Source organism: Gadus macrocephalus, chromosome 12 (genome assembly GCF_031168955.1).
Source record: "Gadus macrocephalus chromosome 12, ASM3116895v1".
Classification (NCBI taxonomy): domain Eukaryota; kingdom Metazoa; phylum Chordata; class Actinopteri; order Gadiformes; family Gadidae; genus Gadus; species Gadus macrocephalus.
Genome location: NC_082393.1, coordinates 15,426,234 through 15,444,386, shown reverse-complemented (window position 1 = coordinate 15,444,386; position 18,153 = coordinate 15,426,234). Strand labels below are relative to the sequence as shown.

Below are 18,153 nucleotides of genomic sequence, written 5' to 3'. Positions count from 1 at the left end.
TGTGATATTACTTTTGAAATATTCTTTTTTTTCATGTCTGATGCCATGTGTTGCAAATAATATTCTACAACATCTAGGGAGATTGAGTGATTGACTTGAACTGTTGTCGTATACAGCTACCTAGAGGTTATATTTGATTCTGTTCATAGGTTGGAGGTAATGATCATAAAAAACATTTTCAAACTATGCACATAATGGTTTTGGAATGTTTTGAATAGTTTGAGTTATTGTTATTGTTAAGACATTGTTATTGTTAATGTTGAAATAAAACTCAACTTATGAACCACTCTCTTAACCGATTTTTAAATGTGGAAACTGGGTTAGATCATCAGATTTGTGTATGATTTGACTTGTGACTTGCTTGACCTGAGCAATGACTTGACTTGTGACTTGCTTGATTCTCACCACAGTGACTTGGTACTTGCTTGAGACTTGAAGGTTATGACTTGAGACTTGCTTGTGACTTGCACATGAATGACTTACCCCCACCTGCCCTTAAAAAGCTTGAGGTCACATTTTTCAATAGTGTTGTGGACTCTTCTTTAATGTCACTGGCCGTCATCAGCATTAATCGAGACGTGGCTCAGAAACGGTCATATGATGACCTGATTGCTGACATTGCAGCCAGGAAATGCAGACGTGTCCCTCTGTAGGCACTATTATTTTATTTATTTAAATGTTTGGTGCTATTGTTGATGCACAATTAGTGTAGTCTTTTATCAAGATTTTAATTCCTCTTATTTATTTGCAAACATTACATGTTGAAGTTATTTTGGAAATAAAGAGAAACGTACTGACAATTACTGAATTGATGTCCATTTTTGGGGGGCACCACAATGCATTTGTGCTTAGGGCACCGAAATGGCTAGCGCCGGCCCTGTCTGTGCAGCATGTGAGCACCGCCCCGCCTCCCCTCCGCACGCAGACAGCAGCAGCAGCTCACCCGCCGCCGTGGACTCACGGTAGGTAACGGAGAAGATGGCAGAGCGGCAACAGAAGCACGAAGGCAGAGTAAAGATTGGCCATTACGTCCTCGGCGACACGCTTGGCGTCGGAACATTCGGGAAAGTAAAAAGTTAAGTCCTATTCGTACCCCATGTCTATGAAAACGTAGACCTTTTTGTATTATCATGGTGCATTTCAGTAGAACATAATACCTTTCCCTCCACAATGTTAAACTTGCCGGTGGTCAATACGCAACCTGCGTAGCTACAGCGATACGAGCAGCAGCGTGACGTCTTTACAGCGTAAACATATTTTGAGACTTAGGCGGCTTGAAAGGCAAATTCTCCTACCAAAACACTATCACCATGTTTCTTATCACTAACCTTGGGCGTTAAATATCTAATGTTAAGTGCGAGAATTTGAATAGTATTGTAAGCTTCATTTCTGTCTTTATAGGCTTTACGTGTTTGGTCCTGTCGCTAAAGGACATCTCTTAAGAATAACCTACACAAACCCTGTCGTAGAAACGACCAAATGATAACGACTGGGAATTAACTTAAATGGCATTTATATGTGGCTAATATCGAGCACTGCCTCGCTCTTAAACCACGTAAATCACAACACTGACATTGGACGTGATTAGCAAGTCACGGTGTTATGATAATTTCTCGGCTCCAGTTTTTCCGTGCGCGTGACCTTGTGGTATTTGAACCCCCTGACTGGCGTCTCCAACGGGCCCTTTTAACACGCACTTCAAATGGGTTTGTGTGACGCGCTTGGGCTTTTATTTGGTCACAAAAACAATGCTTTTTCTACATTCTCAAAGCAAATACGTGTTCATTTTCCTACAGGGAAATCTGAACTGTAGTCTTAAGCACTGGTGACTTATTTGCAATGTTATCTACGTCATGCTATTTCTTTCTTTACTAGATGCATTGTTTTCTTAATACCATCTCTGCCTTTATTTATTGCCAAGCATAAATAAAGGCAAACTGTTTTTCTCCAATAAATACATAGTGTATTATTCATTTTACATTTAGTTGGCCAACATCAGCTGACTGGCCATAAAGTGGCTGTAAAGATCCTCAATAGGCAGAAGATCCGCAGCCTTGATGTCGTGGGGAAAATCAAACGGGAGATACAGAACCTCAAACTCTTCAGGCACCCACACATCATCAAACTGTAAGAGATTGAGACACGTCACCACGCACAACAAACAACCTTGTTCTCTTGGTTATTGCCTAAATGTTTTGGACATCAGAGCACCAGAACATTGGCTGCGCCTGCTTCATTGTATTCCCTTTGTATCTCTTTTTGTTTTTACTGTGATATGGTCCACTCTTAACTCTGTTTGTTTACTATAGCTGCCTCTTAATGGGCATGCTCAGAAGTTAGCTCTCAATAGTTTCACTCACTCACTTAGTCATTCACAAACAAGAGATACTAGCAGCTAAAGTTTGCGTACAATGTATATCATGTTCACTAACTGTTGCCTGAAGTTTGGTATGCAGTCAGATAACAGACAATTTAAGTTACACAAAAAGCAAAAAAGCATCCCTTTCCTAATCTCTCTATCCATTAAACTATGCTCTCATCTCTTTCCCCACTCAATAAGCCCTGTGTTATTTTTAGGCCTGGGTTCGAGTTAGCCTAACCCTGTAACACTGTCAGCTATGCATGCATGTGCCTTTTCAGCCAGCGAGTGTCTGCTATCATACCCAGTACTGTAGCACTGAGATTGGGAACTACACTAGAAAACAGCGACATATACACACACATTTACACACACACAAGACCAGTTTATATGCTCTGCTCCTCAACAGATGGCCTCAGGCTTTATGATGTGAGAAGCAGCCCCCCTCACTGGCACAAAGATATCCTGTGAACGTGTGCTCTTATGGCTTTGGAAGTACTCTAGGTGTGTGTGTGTGTGTGTGTGTGTGTGTGTGTGTGTGTGTGTGTGTGTGTGTGTGTGTGTGTGTGTGTGTGTGTGTGTGTGTGTGTGTGTGTGTGTGTGTGTGTGTGTGTGTGTGAAGAAGTGAGAATCTATGGTGTTGAATAGTGAGTGCGTCTGACATATTTGAGGTTTGTTACCCGACAGAGCCAGGGTGCAGAGCTCAGTTTAAGTACTCACTCACACATTACAGTATAACCTGATTGTTGCTGCCTGACCTTTTATAAATACATGCTACGTATGCCTTCAATTGACATGCACCTAATCCATCTTCAACTGTACGTTTGTTACAAAACTACTACACTCCTTGTAATGCTATCACAGACCCAAAAGGATTAGAAAAGTGTGTGTGTGTGTGTGTGTGTGTGTGTGTGTGTGTGTGTCAGGTACCAGGTGATAAGCACACCAACAGACTTCTTCATGGTAATGGAGTATGTATCAGGAGGGGAGCTCTTTGACTACATCTGTAAACACGGACGGGTAAGGCACTCTTGATCTGCAGATTCATTCAAGGCACATCGATTTTGGTCTAGATTTATAGATCTATTTTTGTTTTACATCATTATACCAAAAGCAACTATCATCACTATCATCACAGTGTCAAGCCTGAAATGTTTGCCTATGTATTGTTGTGGTTTTTTCGAGCATCTCAATATGGGCTAATTAATGCTAATACCATGTTCAAAGTTATTCTAAATCTTTTTTCTGTTCAGCATTTGTGCTTTCAATTTCTGTTTTGATTGGAATGTCGTCAGGGATTTAACAGCCCTATCAAAATCCATATCACAGATTAGGGATACATTGTATTTCCCTTCCAGGGTTAATAAAGTACATCCTATTTTATGAATACACCCAGTACTTTCAGCCTGTGGTTGTGTCTGCTATCCTGCGGATTGACCATTTCTCCTGTGGTCTAGGTAGAGGACTCAGAGGCACGGCGTCTCTTCCAGCAGATTATCTCTGCTGTTGACTACTGCCACAGACACATGGTGGTCCACAGAGACCTCAAGCCGGAGAATGTCCTGCTAGATGCCAGCAAAAATGCCAAGATAGCAGACTTTGGTAAGGGGAAGTGGTGGCGGGGAAGTTGGTCTTTATGTCTTTCCTCTTCTCCTCGTTCTAAAAACAATAAAAATGTCAGGCAAAGAGTGTGAAGCACTATGGACATGAGGTGAAGTTCAGAATCAAAGAGAGAGTGATATTATACGCAATAGGTGGTTGATTGTGAAGCCATGTTACCACCCTAACTGTCAAGAGGATGTGGGAGGGAGATAATGCAGCCCTGTACACCAAGCTGCTTATTAAAGTGAATCACTCTCGATTGGCTGCTTCTCAGTAATCCAATGAGAGAGGGAGAGAGGGAGAGGGAGGGGGAGGGAGAGAGAGAGAGAGAGAGAGAGACAGACAGACAGCAGTGAAAGATTATCGCAGGTATACATCTAGGGTCCTAGAGGGACTGGGGAAGTTTAGTCTCCACGCAACCAAGCAGCCTTAAATACATTTTGGTATACGTAGTATAGAGGCCCAGTGTCATTGATATAATGAGAGAAAAGAGCAGGGGCAGGCAGGAGGGGGGCTCAGCAAGGGTTTTTGTTGAAAGCAACAGGCACTGGTGAATAGTGCTCCATTGCGTTAAGGCAAGAAGGAGAGATAAGAGAGAACCCAGGAAGACCGCAGGCGTCTGTGTTTAGCTTGAGGGCTGCGGCCTTGACCGGCCAATGGGGGCTCATCTAATTTAAATGATGTCAAACGAGGTAGTAGAGACCCAGAGAGGGGAAAGATGATAGACGTATCAAGAGACCTCCTCAGATCAACATCCTACTCTCCTCTCCTACCGTCCTCCTTTTCTCCACCTCCCTCTGTAAAGACCGATGATAACGATATGATGTTTTGAACTCTTGAGGTTTTACTGCAAGGTCTGTTGTCAAAACAAGCCCTTGAAGGTGTTTCTGAGTCCTTGTCCTTGTCTTGCACTGTGATGGGCCAACAGGCCTGTCAAATATGATGTCAGACGGGGAGTTCCTGAGAACAAGCTGTGGCTCGCCTAACTATGCCGCCCCAGAGGTTATCTCAGGACGGTACGTGTGTGTCACCGGATGACGCCTCCGTATCTGCAATAATCAAAGTTTACATAAGCATAATCACTATAAATGTGATTCACCTCTTGGACAAATGTCTGGTGCTGACGGCTGCCATGCTGTGCGCAGGCTGTATGCCGGTCCAGAGGTGGACATCTGGAGCTGCGGAGTGATCCTGTATGCCTTGCTCTGCGGCACACTGCCCTTCGACGACGAGCACGTGCCAACACTGTTCAAGAAGATCCGGGGAGGGGTGTTCTACATGCCGGAGTACCTGAACCGCTCCGTGGCCTCGCTGCTCATGCTCATGCTGCAGGTGGACCCGCTGAAGAGAGCCACCATCAAAGACATCCGGTACCCCCCACCCCCCCCCCGACTTTTCCCTGCTCTGCCTGGGATACTGCAACTATTACTTAATCCTAACTAAATAGCGCCGCTCTGTACCTTGGTGTTCAATAGTATCTGTCTGCGTCCTGCAAGACGGAGGCGTAACTTGTAGTAGGAGGCGTAACTTGTAGTCGGAGGAGGCGTAACTTGTAGTAGGAGGCGTAACTTGTAGTCGGAGGAGGCGTAACTTGTAGTAGGAGGCGTAACTTGTAGTCGGAGGCGTGTCTAGTACTTTTCTAAATCGCGGAAGTGATCTGTATGTAGCAGTGGTGCGCGGGTACATAAATGACCGCAACTCGGACCTCAAATATTAGGCCTTATATAAAAATAATGCACCCGACCCGCTCATTTAAAAATATGCTCTTGATTAGCTTAATCTTGATATGCTCTTGATTAGCTTAATCATAGCCTTGCTTGAAACTGACATCCCTGGGTCATATGCATTTAAGAAAAGAAGCCTATTACAATTTTACAATGACATGTAATGCATATAGCAGTTTAACGTGGGGAACCTGCTTAAGTTTAGCCTACTTAATCCCTTTATACCTTTAACAAAAAGACTGCAGATTAAGAATTAAAGACAGCAGATTTATAATTAAAATAATTTTATTGAATACATATTGTTATTGATCGCATGCTGCATGTTTTCAAGGTCCTGCATGAGATAGAAAACAATGAATTAAAATAAATATTACTGATAGAAACAAGACAAGAACAATGTCACTAACATGAGGATAGTTATGAGAAAGCCTTCATATTATAGCGTTCACATTACAAGCCCTCATTTTATATATATTTGCCGGTCTTCAATACATGGATTTCTCAGGTACGTCATCGCTGTTGCACTGTGCAAAATCGGGGCAGAAAGAAGCAAGCAACATCTACTAGCCTGTACAGTACTGAGTATTTTGTGACTATTCAGTGGGCATCTCAAATGTGTGCATCGAACTAACTTCACCGAGGTGGCGGAAGCTGGGGTTTCTTCCAACGTTAAAACAGTAGGCCTAAGCGTTAGAACATTTCGTAAAGAATATTAAACAGTATCACAACCACAAGTAGTCTGCCCTAGTTCTAGAGTTCATTAAGCTTGTAAAAACAAAAAAAAATCATTCTTGTTAATCCACTTCTTTTTACTTACCGACATGAATATCTGGAGATCCGACTTCAAGGAAGATCTCGTGTGAACCGTGATTTACAAGGATCTTTTTTTACCGCGAAAAGAGAAGATCTCGCGTGGACCGCGATTTAGAAAAGTACAAGTTACGCCTCCTAGTACAAGTTACGCCTCCGACTACAAGTTACGCCCACTACAAGTTACGCCTCCGTCTTGCAGGTCGCAGACAGACACTGCTCATGGTGTTAAGTGCAGGGTGCTAGTATTTAGGACTGAACCCGTCAAAGAAAGTTTTTAGTAGACTTAAAGCAATCCATCAGTCGACTATTGTCATATATGATTACTTTGTTTTCATATTTAAGAAATATCTTAAGCGCGACCAGTGTGTTTTTCTATCTGAACAATTTATATTTAGTTTCTACAATCTGGTTTTAATACAGTATGTTCCCACAGTGTTAGACTCTTTTGTTAACCTATTTTTATCCTGTTGTAGAGCTAGTGGGATACACTTCTAAACTGCCGTTTTCATTATATTAGGGACATTTTCAGTATCAAGTTTCCAGTTTAAATGCATTTTAGTTTGGCTATTCTGTAGAGCTGTTACGTTATCTTTATCTCCGTTCTTGTATCAACATACATTACATTCCTCTTCCCCTCTTCTAGCATCTATATAATCAGTCTGCTTTACTACGTCACCAATAGGCTGTACAATTCAACTGAACATAACTGTATGAGTAACTCAATGCCGTAGTGAACACAACATCTCCCCCTTTCAATAAAGGCGAATTCCTTCATAACAAAAAAAAAAAAAAGAATAATATTTTTTATGCAAACTATAATTACGTTTTGGTACAGCACCTCTTCATTCTGTACAAGGATGAGCGAATTTTCTCGTTTTTAAATGAAAACAACCTACCTATCATTCGCTGCCGCTGGAAAAAAAATAAATAAAAAATTCCCTACCTACCCATGACCTCAACTGACAACCAACAGGAACCAAACTTTTTTTTTTTTAAGCCTCATTGAGATTCGGTTTGTTCAGTGTCATTGAGCGTTCATTTCTGGTAGTGTCGAAGATTAACCTAGATATAAAACACAACGATAACAGCCTGAGTAGGTCTATAGAGTCACTGCTCGAACATCGATTCCAGCTTCTCTTTATACACACAAAAATACAAGAATTCCTTTGTCACAATGGAGGTTTCCGCCCAGTCAATCTTCGTCTCAGCATGTTATCAACAAAGCCCCAGTCTGAGGTCTGCATGGATTAACCCCGTAGCCAAGATGACCCAAGGCTGAAAGGCTGAGGTCAACATGGCTTGACCCCGCAGCTTCTTGCACATTCCTGTGTTCCACCATTTGTTCTGAACCCTAGGTTCTGCAGGCATCATGTGTCTTCCACCATTAAAGATAAAAGACTTTATACTAATCATGGTTTACCATAGAATATACTCATTAATTTCTACCACAGTAGTACAGAAAGATGAGATGTGTTCCAGATTCTACCATCATCCAACAGGTAGGTGTATGGGCTTTTGTTCCGGACCACAGTTCTTGGCTTTCTTTGTGAACTTTTGGTCCCCTTTCTTTACCTTCCATGGCTTCCGAATCCTAACCTGATCACCGGGGTTGAAGGATGTCTTCTTCTTCCTGTCTGTGTACTGTTTTGAATTTTCCTGTATCTTTCTAACTCGTTCACGCACCACATTCTTGTTTACGTGGACATGAGTCATATCCATGATTTGGAGTTTTACTGTATGAGTAACTCAATGCAGTAGTAAACACAACAAGAGCCCGACTGATTAATCGGCGGGCCGATATTAGGCTTTTTCCAAACTATCGGTATCGGCATTCATAATGGCCGATTAAAGGTTGGGTATGGGATTTGCGAAATGCCAGCAGATTTTGAATACACAACTCAAATGGTCCTACCCCCTCTCCTTCAACGCTGACTCTGACTCCACCCATTCCAAGTACATGGACGCGCAATCATGCACGAGCAAACACAGATGCGCGAGAGCGAGTCATTTGCTAGTTAGCTAGCTCCAGTAGCTACCGCAGGATAACAACAAACAGAAGCTTGCTCTGGGTCACGAGGTTTGAGTACGTGCACGAAGGGGTCGCGTGCGGGGGAGGGGGACTGCAGTACGACCGTTTGATTGACGTACTTACTGTCCAATGCAACTCGGTGGCTCTGGAAATCATTGGCTGGAGTTTTTCGAGCCCTGCCCGTTCCACAGATGATTGACTTGTTTAATTTTCATGTCAGTACTTCTAACTCAGTGGCTGTAAGTGGGTTATGATAAGGATTTCAAGTAATTTTGCAAAAATTGCCAAAAAAGTGAAATCCATACCCAACCTTTAATGAATATTATTATTATTATTTATTTTTTTGTTCAAAGGACTTTGAGTTTCGTGTCTATTTTATCTATCAGAATGTGTGGTGTGTGTGATTGTTTGTGTGTGAGTTGTAACACTTTGACTAATCTTTTAGCCCAATTATTACGAAAGAAACACAAGTTTCTTAATTTGAGAACCAAGCACATTGATTGTGTTCGTTTGAGACCACTTAATAATACTACAAATAACGAGGATATAGCTCAGGGAATTACATTCACCAAACAACCCTCAAATAAACCCACAGTCCAGATACCCCAAAAGTCTTTTCCGCCGATGTGATCTGATAACCGCGTTAATATGCGGCCTCCATTTGCGCGCCTCTTGCGCACACTCGCGCGTTCTCCCTCTAGTTCAAAGCAAACAAAAAAGAATATCCAAACGAAATCCCCGATGTCCCCGAACAAAACTCCGCAAGCAACTGTCTCTTACGTCCGGGGAAAAAATAGGCAATCCGGGAAAAAGACAGGCTAAGAAAAACAAGATGACCCAGGTCGTAACAAAAACCTCCAGCAAAAAATATAAATCGCTCTTACCGACGTATCCAACGAGTCGGCAAGAGTTGTCGACTTTGTCTCAGTGGTTCTTAAAGCTTTCCCACTATTAAGCTTTCTCAGTTGGACTGGCGTTTGTTAGAGGTCCCTCTCAGACTCCCTCCATTCATTCATTACGCGCCAAACCCTGGCAATTCACTTCCTTGTATTTAAAACCTCTCGAACCTCATCCCGTCAGCTGACAGGTACGTCAGCTGATTTGCGGAACACCGATCCCCGGTCAGAAAACAATAACAGTCATAAATATAAAATATATACATATAAATATAAGGCCACAGGTACACATTAAGGTAGGAACATTACTTTAGGATCACCACATTATACCTGTTAATTCTTTACATATTGAAACCAGGTAATATTTTTACAGTGTATCCTAAAATATTAAATATGTGGCCTAGTGTCACAGAGTGACGTCAGCGAGTGATTGGACGAGCGAGGAGAGCAAGCGGTAGTGCGTGTCAGTTTAGTGAAGTAATGAACGAGTCCGGTTGTGATAATAGAAGAATAGAAGAATAAAGTACCCAGCCTGTCAAGAATCGGTGGCCGCTACATTCCGGCTATATTCCGGCCATATTCCGACCTATAAGTAGACCCACTGCCAGTTAAAGTGAAGGGTGTTGCCCCCGAGAGAGCATCGGCCCTGGAGGGAATGTCTCCCCTATGCTCCTCGACTACGGTCTGGGAGCCGACCGCAGGAAAGGTGTAACACTAACCATCTCATAGTTGGAGGCGGAGGGCAAGAGGGTATACGTGCTCCAATATTGCGAGTTAAAAATAAAGCGCATATATGTTTGAATGATTTTAGCTTGCGTGTGATTAATCGCGGGCCCGGATCTAGTGCTGAACTTTGCGGGTGCGGGCAGGTCTCAAACAATGGACCCGCAGGACTCTGGCCTAGGCTATTGGAAATAAACAAAATATCGGAGAGCAGAGTTGGTTGGGCTGCATTTGGGCGCGTTTGTTGGGTCCGCACGACAAAGTATCTCTAAAGGAATTGTAGCCCAAACATTCGCATGGTAGATTCATAGATATGGTAGGTCAGATGGTTTTCCACGTCAGCTGAGCTATGATGCTGTCCATGATGCTGACATGGCAAATGCGGCCCAACCAACTCTGCTTTCAGAGTCCTGCACGGGTCCATTTTTTGAGACCTGCACCCGCGATGTCCAGTACCAGATCCTCCCCGTCACTCGTGATAATATCAAAAGGAAATCCGCACTCGCCGAGACCCGTTAATATTTGGCCCGTTACCCGACCCGTGCCCGTAATAAATCACAGACTAGCTAAAATCATTAAAATGAATGTGCTTTATTTTTTATCTCGCACTATTGGAGCACGTAGGTTACCGCCTCAACAGGGGAGACGTTCCCTCCAGGGCCGATGCTTTCTCGGGGGCAACACCCTTCACTTTGACCGGCAGTGGGTCTGCTTACAGGTCGGAATGTAGCGGCCAGTGTTGGGGTAGTTACTCAAAAAAAGTAATTAGTTACTTATTACTAGTTACTTCTGTAAATTGTAATGAGATTCCTTTACTAGTTACTGCATTTGAAAAGTAACTTCACTGCTTATTACTTTACTCTCCCGTTTTTCTAATTTACTGTAGATACATGGACAAACATAGCCCTATCATCACTTAGTGTTTTTTGTATAAATCTATACAATATCCCTGTCTGCACAAAGAAATGCCTCACTGTAAAATCCACAAACAACAGGATAAAGTAGGCTATGATGAGGTCAATCAGTAGCAACACACAAGTTTCAAAACACAGGCTTTGGGAAACATGAGAAAAAAATTAAGTGGTCAATGAAAAATATAAAAAGGTCACTTTATCCCATACAATTTAAAACAGAAATGCACTTGAGCGACGGTGACAAATGCTGTTACTTTATGTGGTCCAAAGGCTGAATGAACCTGATCTATTTCGCAAGCTATGACATCGTAAGTGTGTCTTCCTCTCACCCTCTTGCATGCAAGAGCAGCCTTCTCAAGTTTTAAAGTAATGCTGTCTATCCAGTGCACCGTCATTCCTTATGAGGCACCGAAATGTGCGTTCTTAATCAATCTTGTTACAACCGTTAACGTCGGAGCCGATTCCCTACTGAAACCGTGCTCGTACCAAATGTCCGTATTGGTGGACACATGATCCAGGAAGGACTCAAACTATTTTTTGAGCTTCGATTCCATGTCGGTATAACATTTGTTCAGGTAGGCTAATGGGAAATGTTTTCCTGTCGGATGTTGGCTTGCGAGTCCGGGTATTTTATCTAGTATTTTTCTAAATCTGGGCGATTCAATAGTCGACAGGGGAAGCATGTCTTCTACATTGATCCCTGCAACCAGCCTGTCTTTCCGTGTCACCTGGTTCTGCGCTTCAACGCTTGAACACTCCTTCGCACAAGCAGCTACATCACTCAAATCGATCGCTATGGCAACGTGCCGAGGCAAGCAGGCGCTGCAGACACACAGGCAGCACGCATGCACGCACCACAACAGAACAGAACTTTACACGCAGGCAAACAGGGCTTGGGTAACGCAGGAAAGCGCATTACTAAAGTCTAGTAAAGTAGTGTAGTTACCGATATTTTAAATGGAATGCGTTACTTTACTTCGTTACCCAAAAAAGTAATATCGTTACTGTACCGCGTTACCCCCAACACTGGTAGCGGCCACCGATCCTTGACAGGCTGGGTACTTTATTCTTACTTGCTCACAACCAGACTCGTTCATTACTTCTTCTACTGACACGCACACTACCGCCCGCTCTCCTCGATCGTCCACTCACTCGCTGACCACACACACACACACACACACACACACACACACACACACACACACACACACACACACACACACACACACACACACACACACACAGCCAGTGATATGCGTAGGCCTTCTCGTGCTCACGAGATACTTTCTCGTGAGCAAAAGATACTTTCTCATGCTCACGAGAAACGTAAAAAAACCTGGTTTAAATAAACGCTATGTATGGGTATCAGGAAGTCGGATGTAATCACCCTTCTGTTGGATGTGCTCAGAATGCGACCATCTCCTGGTATGATTTCACAGATCCTATCACTATTGTGTCTTGCCAGGTGTGAAGGGATCTGTGTGTGTTTGGTTGACTGTCTGTCCCTCCTTTCCCCAGGGAGCACGATTGGTTCAAACAGAACCTGCCGGGCTACCTGTTCCCAGAGGATCCTTCGTACGACACCAACGTGCTGGACGAGGAGGCTGTCAGGGAGGTGTGCGACAAGTTTGAATGCACTGAGTCTGAGGTCATGTCCAGCCTCTACAGTGGAGACCCCCAGGTACGCTCCCAGCCCGCAGGCTGTCAGTAGTGGGACTGTTGCAATTTCGTTTTTTGGTCACTGTCTTATAAAGTAAGAAAGTACAGTAATGTTTGTTCAATTGGAAGATGCTGGGCACAGGACACACTTGAAGTGTAACCTGTGCTGTAGCAGGGGACTGAGGTGTCTTGTTTTCAGCTGCTCTCTAGCACAATCCATTTACGATGTATTCTTTTAAACTGTTGGTTTTCCCTCCCCTTCTATTTAGTTTTAATCTAATAATAAAAAAGAAAATATCCTTATCTTATCGTATCTTCACTTATTCTCATCCCCGCAACCCTTCTTGGTATCCCTCACCCGAACCTCCAGGACCACCTGGCGGTGGCCTACCACCTGATCATAGACAACCGGCGCATCATGACCCAGGCCAGCGAGTTCTATCTGGCCTCCAGCCCCCCGCAGGGCTCTTTCATGGAGGAGGGCATGCCCCTGCCCCCGGGTGTCAAACCCCATCCCGAGAGGATGCCGCCGCTGCTGGCCGACAGCCCCAAGTCCCGCTGCCCTCTGGATGCTCTCAACACCACCCGGCCCAAGCCACTGGCGGTGAAAAAAGCCAAGTGGCACCTGGGCATCCGCAGCCAAAGCAGACCCTACGACATCATGGCCGAAGTGTACAGAGCCATGAAGCAGCTCAGCTTTGACTGGAAGGTAATAAGATGCCCATTTCCTGTCATTCAGCTATGCCCTTTATCTGCCGCACCACATGCACGCCGCACCTCATCCATAGCCATTATTATATGTCAAGGAAACACTAAAAAGGTTCCATGTGGGTGAGTTAATTCTGCGCATGCACCAGGAGGTGTGATAGACAAATCTCGCAAGTCTTGTTTTGGCTCTCCATTGTGATTAGCATTCACTGAAGCAATTGGTTGCCCCTTGTGACCTTTGTGGTTTGTTTAAGTCAAAATATAAATCATTTGCCTCATACTGTCTCCAAACATTAAACAAGTTAAAGATTTGAGAGTTATATAGAGCAAGATTATTTGTGATATGAGAGGAACATTTTGAAAGAAAGCCCAATCCCTCCCACATTTCTCCACGCTTCCCCACAGAAACCTGTGGGGAAGCTATGATAACGATAGTTACGTATTGTAACTCTAGATTCTGTGAGTATAGGCACAGCCTTTTAAGTCTATCGCTATTGGGTTATTCCGAGGCGTGAGCCGTAGCACTAAAAAATTTGTAATCCCCGCCCACCAACAGCGTGGGCCTCAATTACGTCCGCGGGCACAGATATACGCGGGCGCCGGCGGACGTTCTGCTCCCAATAAACAGCTTTTCTTCAGCTATGTAAGGACAATGAGGCCGACACTTAAAAGGCTGCGCCTATACTCGTAGAATCTAGAGTTACAATACGTAACTATCGTTCTATGTCGTATAGTAGGGCTGAACGATTTATCGTTTTCTGATCGAAATCATGATTTCAGACAACGCGATCTCGGGATCGCCAAAGCAAAGTTTTTTTCGGTTTTACTGTGCGTTCACGCGTCAACGTAGAGACGCGAATCGGGCGAATTAATATAATATAATTGTATATATAATATCAAGGCCAAAAGCTATGTGAGCCTCCGGATGGCCGTAGGGCTAGGAGCTCTCTTCGAGGGGTTTGTTTACCGGCGTTGCTATGGTTACCACGGTTACCGGTCTTGTGTGTTCCAACGGTTAATTAGGAATCTAATAAATGGCTGTCTACTGTGCATTCACACCAAACGCGATGGGGCGAAAGGATCCTATACAAAGTGACACAGGATCCTGTACACTTTCGCCGTGCACAGGCGAACAGCCAATCAGCGTTCAACAGCGTGGCCACTGAGTCACATGTGTAACGTAACAGCCAATCAGCGTTCAACCGTCAAACTCAGTGCAGTTCAGTTCGGGGTGAACTGCAGCATGGAGGAGAAAGTGAAAGTTGCCGTTTGCGACTCCCGGAGCTCTATATATAATATAATGGTATGTAATATAATATTTGTATATATAATATCATGGCCAAAAGCTCTGTGCGCCTCCGGATGGCCGTAGCGCGGGGAGCTCTCATAGGGATTGGGCTTCTCTGGGTTTGTTTACCGGCGTTGCTATGTTTCCGGTCTTGTGCGTTCCAACGGTTTATTAGGTAGGCCTATCTAATAAATCTCTGTTTATTCAATACTTTATTCACTGCCTCTTCCGTGGTCATTACACTATTATGAATAGACTGCGTTGGGTTCTCCGACGTCTCTCCCTTTGTTGTTATACTCAAATGCACGAATTGAGTAAAAGAGCCATAAAAAAATAGTATTTTTAGTCTTAAAAAAAGAACTAAAAAGTAGTAGGACTTTTCTAAGTTATGTTAGATTTCAGCTTATTTCTAAACTGTTCGGACAGACTCTGCGTTGTGTATTTTCAGTCGCAGTAGTAATTCTTGAAGTCGAAATCAAAGCAGCTTGACAGGTTGGATCAGAGGGTTGAATAGATGGTTTATTCCAGGATGTAATACAGCGAGATACAGACTTAGGTTGAATAATCTATAGTGGACCCGGTGGTCGATGACTTGTTCCTTGGCTGTCGAACCCTCTTCTCGTCGAACCAAAGGGTTGGGCGAGTATTATACAAAAAGGGGATACATGAATAACACGTGAACAGACGCACTCTCAGCCTTGATAAGGTATCTGGCCCTGGCTATGTCCCGGAGGACCAGGTCGGTTCAACCTTGTTGAAACATAACAATGGCAGAATGTTGGAGATAACACCTTGTATCAGTAAGAGAGGCCCTGGCCTGTCCCGAGACTAGAAATGTGAACAAAAGAGAGACACTAAAATACACCAATATTCTACATTCCTCCCTCTTGATCATACTAAACGTAGTTTAAAGATCACACACAAAATGAGAATTCAGTGTATTTTCTGGTGACCCATTAATAATTAACTAAATCAATGAAAGAAAGCATAAAAGGCAATAGACAAGTAAATTCAAATCATACACAAGTAAACCAGGTGTAGGCCACTATAATAAAGAAAATAACAAACTCATTAGGTTACTCATGATTAAATCAAAACATAAAAAATTTAAAGAATCAAGAAAGTCAACTGTCCAGACACCTCCCTCTGCTTGGCACAACAACATCACAGACAATGCTGCATGACTCAGTTGGTTTTGAGTAGCAGTTGCAACAGAGTTCTTTTCCAGTTGATGGCCACCGCAGGGGTGATGGGGGATGAGGATGAAAGTTCGTAGTAGGGCGTCAGGACAAACACAGGCACAGGTCAGTTCAAGGACTCATCCCAAGGACTCAACAAGTGTCCGTGTCTCCTGGATCTCCCAGGTACGATGAAACATGAAACAAAGAAAAAGTGCAGTATCAATCATGGGGGAGGCATTGTCACAGCCTCCAACAGTAATAATAATCAACTCTGGTTTGTAATTGTCTTAATGATTCGATAAACAATGAAAAATGATCATTCAAAAATTAATCGCTTGATTCGAAAATGGTTATATCAGTAATCAGTCATCATAGTTCTACAATAAACCTTGTGTGAATGAATGAATGAGTGAACCTTTGTTCAAAAATAAAACAAAACAAATAAAATGTTCTAAAGCTGAGCAGTTGTGTCAAGAAGGAACCAACATTAATTCTCAATTAGATAGGCGACAAAGGAGACAAAAGTCCTAGCATCTTTCGAAGATTAACCTCTCGTGAAAATAAAGGAATGAAAATAACAAACACTCCCTACTCTTCACCCCGTATCAGTCAGTTTGCGTGCCAAATCTAACGAGTGTCATTCCAAGTCGGTGTTATTGTTGGTTTCCGACATTGAATCGCACATGCGGCTCTTCTTCAGCACTCTGCGCTTGTAATTTCTTCCATCGTTCCCTCATTTTGTTTGAGCGGTCCCGGTGCATCTTTCGAGGGGCCTTACATTCTCTTTGCCAGTGTCCATTTTGACCGCAGTTGTGGCATGGTCGAGGTTCTCTCTGCCTGTCGGACTGGGGGAATCTTTCTCGGTCCCTGGCTATTTCCTTCTTCTCGTCTGTGGCCTTCATGTGTGGTGTGGCTGCGCCTCCCATCGCGCTGCAGTGTGGTTGTATGTTGTCATCAAATCCTCCAATGCGTGATTCATTCTTAGTCACTGCTCCAGGCCTCACCTCGGGGGGTTGTTGTGTTGGGGGGTTCGGATGTCGAAATTGTTGTGGGATCTGGGTCGCATCATAATTAGCATAGTCAGGTGGGGCAGATGGATTTCCCTTCTGTGGCACGTGGGGAGTACTGCAGATGACCGGGTACTCGCCTATAAAGCTGTTGATGTCTGAAAGAACACTGTGTCCCGACTCCTGTAAACCACCAGGGAAGATGTATTCCCCATCTGGGCCACACAATGGCAGTTTGGGGTACATGCGACCATAGGCTCCCAAGGTTCCTCCTCCTTTGCCTTGGTCACTCCCCTCAGAGGGCCCTGAGTCGAGGGGGTGGGCCGCTATCACTCCTTGTCTGACCAGCGTTGTGTGTAGGTCTGTCAACTTCCTCTGCTCTTTGTTCAGAGTCGCTTCATCCTTTAACAAAAGAATTTCGTCGGCAAGCAGTTTGATTTGCTCTCTATTTTTTTTCAGAGCAGTTGTCTTTTCCAATTCATCTCTCTTTTTGTTGCTGACATGCTTAATTAAGTATCGCTTACACTGAGACAATAGTGACAACCCGATTGGTTTACTTCGTCTAGTCTTCTTGATCCAGTTTTTGAAAACCATCCAGATCGATTTCTTTGGCCAGCCTTTACCTTTCGGCATTTTTTCTATCTTTTTCTATCTAGGTAAAGCTAAACTAGCGCTGCCTAGAAAGAAACAAATAAACGTCTCCCACGGAGCTCGGTATGCCAACAACAGATGATGGCACACTTTTTCCCTCTTCGATTAAAAAAACAATATATGTGATTCCTCTGCGGGGATCAAAAACAACATAGCACAAACAAAAAAACTCTAGCGATTCATGTAACCTCACCAGTGAATTCAATACAAATACAATATTCTAGGACTCAATCCCAGACCAAAGGCCTTATTCAACAAACAAATTCAATATTCTAGGACTCAATCCCAGACCAAAGGCCTTATTCAACAAACAAATTCAATAGTTTCATATGGCGTATATTCAGTGATTATTGAGCAACAAACAAATTCACTTAATCACTAATACAGGTCCTCACTTCGTCAAGCTCTTAATGACACAACTTCATTACTCAGCAAATGTAGTGCAGCCTAATAGTAAAATAAATAATAATAATCACAGTTATGTGTGTGTAGATTATTTTAAGATTACTTTCTTGTTCTTTTCCCTTGGTCGAGAGTGTGGAATGAGATTCAGTCACCGTTGATTCCCACGTGGTGCATAGAGATGCGCTGGTTCAGCC

General features: G+C 43.5%; 1 protein-coding gene across 1 annotated transcript in view; it reads left to right on the top strand.

Moving 5' to 3' along the window:
• The first annotated feature begins 913 nt into the window (after positions 1-913).
• The window catches only part of prkaa2 (protein kinase, AMP-activated, alpha 2 catalytic subunit), a 42,874-nt gene continuing 25,634 nt past the window's right edge, over positions 914-18,153 (top strand). The window contains exons 1-8 of the mRNA XM_060067877.1: positions 914-1,075; positions 1,986-2,127; positions 3,286-3,379; positions 3,817-3,961; positions 4,890-4,977; positions 5,107-5,331; positions 12,579-12,741; positions 13,090-13,428. Coding sequence (XP_059923860.1) covers positions 979-1,075; positions 1,986-2,127; positions 3,286-3,379; positions 3,817-3,961; positions 4,890-4,977; positions 5,107-5,331; positions 12,579-12,741; positions 13,090-13,428 — 1,293 coding nt within the window. The 5' untranslated portion in view covers positions 914-978. The remainder of the gene's footprint in view (positions 1,076-1,985; positions 2,128-3,285; positions 3,380-3,816; positions 3,962-4,889; positions 4,978-5,106; positions 5,332-12,578; positions 12,742-13,089; positions 13,429-18,153) is intronic.